At 36.7% G+C, this 8,025-nt stretch overlaps 2 protein-coding genes across 4 annotated transcripts; both read right to left on the bottom strand.

Moving 5' to 3' along the window:
* Positions 1-50: 50 nt before the first annotated feature.
* On the bottom strand, positions 51-2,456 carry LOC110424951 (HAD superfamily, subfamily IIIB acid phosphatase). 3 transcript variants are annotated; one of them, XM_021439677.2, is made up of 6 exons: positions 2,151-2,453; positions 1,621-1,672; positions 1,364-1,506; positions 714-1,167; positions 429-626; positions 51-343 (listed from the first exon to the last, which is right to left on the bottom strand). In XM_021439677.2, the coding sequence occupies exons 3-6, from the start codon at positions 1,431-1,433 to the stop codon at positions 133-135; spliced, it is 933 nt and encodes a 310-aa protein (XP_021295352.1). In that variant the 5' UTR covers positions 1,434-1,506; positions 1,621-1,672; positions 2,151-2,453; the 3' UTR covers positions 51-132. The 3 variants fall into 3 exon arrangements, with proteins under 3 accessions (XP_021295352.1, XP_021295353.1, XP_021295351.1); XM_021439678.2 differs by lacking the exon at positions 1,621-1,672 and having other exon boundaries at positions 714-1,161; positions 2,151-2,456; XM_021439676.2 differs by lacking the exon at positions 1,621-1,672 and having other exon boundaries at positions 2,151-2,451.
* A 493-nt stretch (positions 2,457-2,949) lies between these two features.
* Positions 2,950-7,187, bottom strand: LOC110425181 (uncharacterized). The gene is made up of 10 exons (XM_021440010.2): positions 6,922-7,187; positions 6,492-6,644; positions 5,740-5,955; positions 5,444-5,626; positions 5,001-5,222; positions 4,683-4,799; positions 4,443-4,586; positions 3,977-4,078; positions 3,587-3,655; positions 2,950-3,388 (listed from the first exon to the last, which is right to left on the bottom strand). Exons 1-10 carry the CDS (start codon positions 7,111-7,113, stop codon positions 3,143-3,145), a joined length of 1,644 nt encoding a protein of 547 aa, XP_021295685.1. The 5' UTR covers positions 7,114-7,187; the 3' UTR covers positions 2,950-3,142.
* Positions 7,188-8,025: the final 838 nt, after the last annotated feature.

Below are 8,025 nucleotides of genomic sequence, written 5' to 3'. Positions count from 1 at the left end.
AATTGGTTTTGAATAACATTGCTGATATCAGATTCTGTTGAAAAGAAAAATTCAGCGTAACCGCAGGTTCCAGGATGCAGTAGAAATTTGGAAAAACACCATGCAAAGAAACAACAGAATGGGACACAAGATCTAATGTGAATGTCTCCTGTTTACAACTTGGTTTTCAAAATTGTAAAATAGAGGGTTTGGAAGCTTAAAAACACGTCTTCCCATAGATGATCCTGTTAAAGCATCCATTTGGGTGCTAATCACACCAAGTATCCGAGTACCTTCTTTTTCCATTGCCGCTCTTCGTATGGAAAAGTATTCTCGGCTATCCATTTCCATTTCGCTATCCAACCTGCAAGAGTTTCCTGGAGGTTTTAACCAGCTGCATTGGACATAGGCACTCCAGAAATACAAATCAATGCTGATACCAACAATACCTCATAATCAAAGAAGACCAACCAGCATATCCTAAAGAAGTAAGGTGTTCAATGGTAACATTTCGCTGTCTCTCAGGCTTCCTTGATAGCAGAACCAACGGCCATTCTCTGGACTGAAGTTTCCTATATAATTCCCGAGTATGCAGGTGCTTCAGACAGGCTGCATCACTAGATTCGCAACAGCCAATTTGGTTGAACCTGAGCCACAACACGATTTTATCCTGGTAAGTACAAGCAGCAAAATTGGAAGAAAGACATTCAAACGTGACGATTGAGGGGATTTACTGGTGCATTAATTGATTGGTGTACTGAGGATCTGAAGCAAGGATGTCATCTATGTCCATCAACACCACATCCAGACGATCATGTGATGGTGAAACCGTGTTGAGAAAACTTTCAATCATCAACATTGTGAAATTGAAATCTCGTGCGTATTGTCCTCCTTTGATATATTGAATGGCAAAACTCCTGCAGACTGGAGGAACCTCATTTGCTTCCAAGCCGTTGAGCTCCCCATGCAGAGAAAAAATGTTGCAATAATGGTAACTATCACTTGATTTCTCAATCTCCACAACCCCCTTGCACCTACTTTCACAGGACTGCAGCATCACCGCAAATGTGACCAGCAAAGTTACTAATAGAACCCCAACAGTTGCAAGACCAGCAATGAAGATTGTTCCAGCAAAAGATGTCATGTAGAATCCCGATTCAACCAGATGGCGGCTTCCCATCTCTGTTCCTAAGGAGAACGACAAAGATTAATATGATTTATGTCAGACATTCAAAAAGATCAGCAGTAGCAATCATACTGCAATCATATAAAGCAACATCCACTGATGGATGCCTCTCAGGAAAGGGTGTTCTTTCTAATTTGTGAATCAAACAAACTGTTCAAATCCAAAAACGATAGTAAAATCAAATAAGGGACTACATACCAGTATCTCCCCTACTTAAGAGACTCTGAGCGGAGAACTCCCGCTCCATTTGATGGCCATAAGCTGACATTATGATTCAATCTAGCCGGATAGCAGGCAAATATCTCCAGATCCAGATCCCTTCCAAATCATAGAAGGGTCACCTGCAACAACAAATAACAACCACCTGATATTAAATCCTCCACCATCAGCTAGATGGTGGCAATCACAGGTAGAATAATCAACACAGAAATCCCAAATAAAGCAAAAAAACTTACAAGCAGCTTCATCTACCATGGGATGAGCTACCAGTAGCTCATCTCAACTTCACTGCCCAAGCATTTACCCACAAAAGAAAAGTGTAGAAACAAAAGAAAAGAAAAATCCCTCAAAGTTGCTCATCTTTCATACATAAGAAATCAGAAAAGTAATCACTGACAGAAAACTATGTTGATAATTGACAACCAACCAAGATCACCTTCTCTCTTTAAGCCACAGCCAAAAGACCGAGGAATCAAGTTAGACATGACAAAACAAACAAACATTCCATTTTTTATTTAATATGTGTTGTAAGTATCAAAAGGGTCCACGAATCTTCAGCTTATCAGATATAATCACAATAGTCCAAATCTTGCAGACAAACTCACTGCTTAAAGAGAGCAGTTTGGTAAAAAGAATAAAGCAACTTCATGACTTAAACACCATAAGACATAAAACAAAGCAGAATCCAACCAAATCAAACTCTGATGCAATTATTTAATGCAAAAAATTGATGTTTTTCCATTATCTTAAGCAAGAGAGAGAGAACCTGAGAGAGGCATTTGAAGAAATCGGAAACTGTGGAAGAGAGCAAAGGTTGAGGAATCGAAGCATTGAATAAACTAGAAGTTCAAAAACCTGATCAAGACATGTTAATAACAGCTGTGTCTTTCTCGTAGGGAAGCTTCCTTCTTTGTACTGCATTAATGATTGCCGATGGCTTTTTACCAATGAAGATGATGAGTTTAACAGGTGATGACATTTTGCCCAGTCTTTTTTGCTAAAACCAAGCGGTATAATTGACAGCAAAGAGATTATTCCAGGGCTATTTTGAGAAATAAGAAATTAATTTAGTCCTTTTCATCAAAAACTCTGACCATTTATTTATGTATATAATAAGATAATTCTTGGGAACCACAATCTCATTAACGCTAAGCAAATGGGCGCTTTGCATATGGCTCCACCAACAGTGCTGGACAAAAGGAAAGTAGATATTTTTAATGTTTTAAAGGTTGTCAAATGTTGCTGTCTGGTCTGGTGGGTGATGTGTAACTGAATTGCTATTGGAACACCCGGCGTAGACGCCGTCTCATGTCAGTAATGTTTTCATACCCAAAATTTATCTGATCCTAGTCCATTTTCTAGAATTAAGATGGCGGTGGTCAGTGGTAAACTTCATAGTAAAAAAGTTTTACCACTTGCTGGTAAACATAGTTTTCCTGCAATGTAAGATACTGAACTTGATCAAGAATCTACCAGGTTTTCATTAGAGAGCAATGGGGGAAAAATGGATAACAGTTATTTTCGATTGCAAAATTTCAGCTCAGAGTTCATTCCACCAACGTTCATGATATAAGAATCACTTCAATTAGTACAAACATTTGACCAGTAGGGAACAACATGAGTAGTTCACTTGAACCCTGTCTGATTTTTTCTTTCAAAAGTATTACACTTCATCATTTTATCATGAAACCACCCATCTCATGTGGTGCAATGAACAATAAATTGCTGGTTCAACAATTTGTTTCCCAGCTATGTCTTTCAACTACATGTTTCTAAGACTTTGGTTCCGTTTATGACGTTCACAGTTGAATCTACTGTCCTGGCTAATTCAACAGCTGCTCCAACATAGGAATGTGGTGTCAACTTCAAAAGCTGGGTCTTAGCTTCTTTGGGTAATTCCAAGCCTTCAATGAATTCCCTTATACTTTCTTTGGTAACTGCCCTTCCCCTGGTTAGCTCCTTCAGCTTCTCATAAGGCTCTGGAACACCATATCTCCGCATGACCTGCACATAAGTTAAAAAGCAAAACAAAAATGAAGTGGATTTTGTAAGAATGAAAAAGGAGTTTGTGAATTTGAGCACTAGCATCCCGTGCAAGCAACTAACATATCAACAGGAAAATCTAACCTGCTACTTCTTTGTGCTTAAAAAAAAAGATGAATCAAGATACAAAATGACACAAGAAGACCAGAAGATACTTACTGTCTGTATTGGCTCTGCAAGTACCTCCCATGCCTGGTTCAAGTCTTCACTCAACCGAGCTTCATTAACCTGGAATAAAAAGGTAGTTTAAAAGGGATGGTATGCAGCACAACAGGCATTCAGAATAAAGCACCCAATTCTACAACTTGGAGAAGATTCAGCAAGAGCTGTTGCTTCATACATGATATCAAGCTGCAAACCATTATGAGTTGAAGAAGACATACTATTGTGCCTTACCACTAGTCATTGATGTATCACAGAGTCCAAATTATCACAGATAAACAACCAACATATTGCACCTATACTAAAGCCCCTCACTACATAAACATAGCACTAAAATAATCACCATGCACTCCAAGGACATTGGAACTTCTTTATTATGTTGCATACCTGGAGCTTTGCTATTCCTTGTAATGCACTTTTGTAAGCAAGAAGAGAATGACCTAGTCCTCCCCCCATGTTCCTCAAGACAGTTGAATCCGTCAAATCTCGCTGCAAATACAACACATAACAATATATGTATTATTTGTTAGAATAGACTCCTATAAATAAGCTATGAACTGTACATACATGAAATTCAGCAGCTATCTAAAACCGCATTCTATGGCTTAGTTTATAATTACCCAGTTATGAACTTAGGATCCCAAAAATTTGGTACATAGATTTAGTTTATTATTATCTGGCCAACTACTGCAGCTATAAATGGATGCATGAACTCCACTGAGCAAATCACAAGTACCAACTGCCGGTTTCTGTGCTACATGATAAAATTGTAGCACTAACACTTTAGGTAGTTGGGCCAACAACCTAGGGTGAAGAATATAAAATATAAACTAGAAACTGGATATGTTCTTACCTGCCAACGTGAAATAGGCAACTTCATACTCAGGTAAGATAGATCTTCATTAGCCTTACCAAGATTACCTTCACTGTTCTCAAAATCAATAGGATTTACTTTATGAGGCATTGTTGATGAACCAATTTCACCAGCCTTAGTTATCTGCTCCAAATTTTGAACATGAAAAGGTTTTAGGTTTCTTGGCACCATAATGATAATAATAAATTTAAGTTGACTTCCTTGTATCCCAATACTAACCTGCTTAAAGTATCCTACAGAGATGTAGCCCCATATATCTCTGTCAAAGTCAATCAATATATTGTTAAACCGAATAATTGCATAATAAAGTTTTGCCATATAATCGTGTGTCTCAATCTGCAAACAAAAAAATAAACCAGATATATTCAATCAGAAGAATATACCAAAACTTTGACAAGATTGCATAATCACCAATTCTATTCCAGGTGAAGCACATGAACTGATTACTGACCATATCCGTACAAGGCTTCACTAAAAGTCATTCCTTCAACTGTTAGTTCTACTTCTACTGTATAAGAGGAAGGAGGCAGGAAATACCTGAGTAACATAGGGGTTAAACTTCAATCCAAGAGAATTCACAAACTCTTCCGCAATTTGAGGCCAATTAATATTAGGATATGCAACAAGATGAGCGTTGTAATTTCCAACTGCACCAGCAAACTTGCCCATCATCTCAACTTGAGAAATTTCTTGCCTTTCTCTGCTTAGCCTGACAGCAAAAATGGCCATCTCCTTTCCTAAAGTTGTAGGTGAAGCCGGCTGAAAGAAACCAAAAGATTTAAGTGATCAAGTAATAACTGCTACTTCTAGACTAAGTAATAGCAATAAATCATATGGCAATAAAGGAAACCATAAAGAAATTGAAGTAATCTTGGGATAATATACTGATCATGTTGACCCTCCAAAATATTATTCCCTGAGTGGCTAATGACACAATAGCAGTCAGATGACTAATATCAAGCATGAAATTACTATTCTACCTGGCCATGTGTGCGAGAAAGCATAGGAATGCTTGCATTAGCCTTAGCCATGTCACATATTGCCTCAATCAACTTATCCACGGTTGGAAACATGACTTTGGTCATTGCTTCTTTCAACATCAATGCATGGGCTAGGTTGTTTATGTCCTCAGATGTGCAAGCAAAATGGAAAAATTCAAGCACCTGAATCCAGAGAGAAAATGTGATTTCATCCTAAAATTCCCAATGAATTAGATCTACTAGCATGAATTTACATCAAACAGAAAGGATAGAGAACTAATGAGGTGAATCCCAACCTTAGCAATCTCTGAATGTGATTGGCATTTCTGTTTCAAGAAGTATTCCACTGCTTTTACATCATGGTTAGTTACTCTCTCAATTTGTTTAACTTCCAAGGCATCATCCATGCTAAATCGATCAATCAATCCTTGCAAATAGGACTGAGCTTCTGCACTGAAGCTTGGGACCTCAGTGACTTCAGGAATTTGTGAAAGCTTCAGCAACCATTTAATCTGACAGAGAGTATTTATATTTAATAAGGATCCTTCAAGAAATCACAGAAGAAGAAAGAACATGAAGTTCATTGACTTATATGAAAATATACATAGATTTTACGTTGACTGGTTTTGGAAATCAGCTTTTATACGTACACATATCATTAGCATTTCAACGACTCATTTCTAAGGTTAGCAACATCCAGTCCAGTATTACAGGACATGTGTTATCCTTTGATTCATGACACCAAACTAATCCACACTTCCCATGAAATGATGCTGCTCAGCTTAAGATTTACCGCAGTTAAGATTCAATCAAGTCGAGATGCAACTATGCTAAACCACGACTCTGTAATCAATTCAGTTTCTAGGATGTATATGAATTAGATTTGCTCCAAAACTGATCAAGTTGTCAAAAACAATTCTTTTCAAACAATGCGGAAAAACAGAAGACTGGAAGCCCTTAGGGGCAAGTAGACATATAGAACCAACAATTTGAAACGAAATTACTTTACAAAATGAATATATTAAGAGAATGCTGATTAGAAGATTACCTCAACAAGAACCCTGAAGTAAATGAGTCCATATTCACTCATATAAGGAGCCAAGTCCTTCACTTTACCCCAATAACGACCATCCAAAGGTGACAATGCTGTTAAAGTCGATAACTCGAACTCACAAGAATGATCTCCAGACATATTAATCGCCTAGAAAACAACAATTTTTGTTCTTTAGAAAATGAAATCTTGCATCCACAAGAAAAGAGGATTCGGAGAAACGAAAAGTCTCTTGATGTTCACTTGATAATCATAGATGACAATATTAAAACCAAAAGGAAACATTGAGTAATTGTTAAAACTCAAATTTACCACCTTAGGCATCAAATTTACCTATACCCAGAGTTCCATCATTAAAAAAATAAACAAAATTACGGCAAAAAGAATCAATTTTGGAAAAGCTAAAGCAAGGATAAACGGCTAAAACCTGTCTGAAACCATAGCTTCTGCATGAAGATATCGTAGAAAGCTGAAATGAAGCATTTGAGAATTGATGGGCTTGTTTAGTATTGTACAAAGCAGAGAGGTTTCTCAAAGATTGACCTTTTCTTGGTTGTAAAGGGCTTAAAAAGGGGGCTTGATTCTTGGTTAAAACCCCTGAAGAAACCCTGGCCTCCATAGGAAAAACAAAAAGAAGAGCAGAGCTTTGAACTCTGAGAAATGAGGTCGACGACAGGGTGGAAATGTAGCGTGCTTGGCGGTAATTTTCTTTAGGGTTTTTACGTATAAACCCTAATCTTCAAAAACCCAATCAATTTGGGCTCCTTTTTCAGGGTTTAAATTTGCATCAAACCCAATTTAATATCCAGCCCAAGTAGTAGAAAAAGCCCAAATTTTGGTGTTCTTGGATGTTGAAAAATTGGAAGCCAAAAATCTTAATCCAAATTAACCATTAAATTAAGGTCTAATATCACCCATAATCAAACTTATTTTTCACGTAATGTGCTAATTGAATTTCATAAATTAAGATTAAATCGAATGTTATTATCTAATATCCGGATATTAACCTATAATCTTATACTTGAATATCAAAAATTAAAATTAAATATATGATATTATGCGATCAATATTGATATTATCTATAATGTCAACTTATTTAAATGTTTATGGCAAACACTAATTATTTCGTTCTCTCGGATTATTTATGTGATTAAAGCTTAAAATTTTAAATTATTTAGTTGATTTAATCTTTAATCTTTAACTTAAAATTTTACTTAATTCTTAATTAATTCATATTTTTTCTGTTCTATGATTAATCACCAATTTGTTATCTGAAAAATTGAATGGCACATTATACAATGAATGAAGAAAGGGTGATGTAATATGTGGTTCCACCTTACCTAGTTACATGTGCAGAAACAAGAGGCAGTTAAAGCAAGGAACAAGCCATGCAGCAGCCTCCCTCTCTCTCTCTCCCCTCTATCTGTCACATCTCTTTCTTCATATGTTAGGACCATAGCCACACATTAAATTAGAGATGATAATTGCAGCTCAGTACTGCTACTCTGCCTTTCCCCACTTGATTGTAAAG

This window comes from Theobroma umbraticum, unplaced genomic scaffold (genome assembly GCF_002168275.2).
Source record: "Theobroma umbraticum cultivar Fairchild unplaced genomic scaffold, ASM216827v3 scaffold_81.0, whole genome shotgun sequence".
NCBI lineage: Eukaryota > Viridiplantae > Streptophyta > Magnoliopsida > Malvales > Malvaceae > Theobroma > Theobroma umbraticum.
Note: the sequence above shows the minus strand (reverse complement) of the source record. Positions and strands in the feature narration are given on the sequence as shown.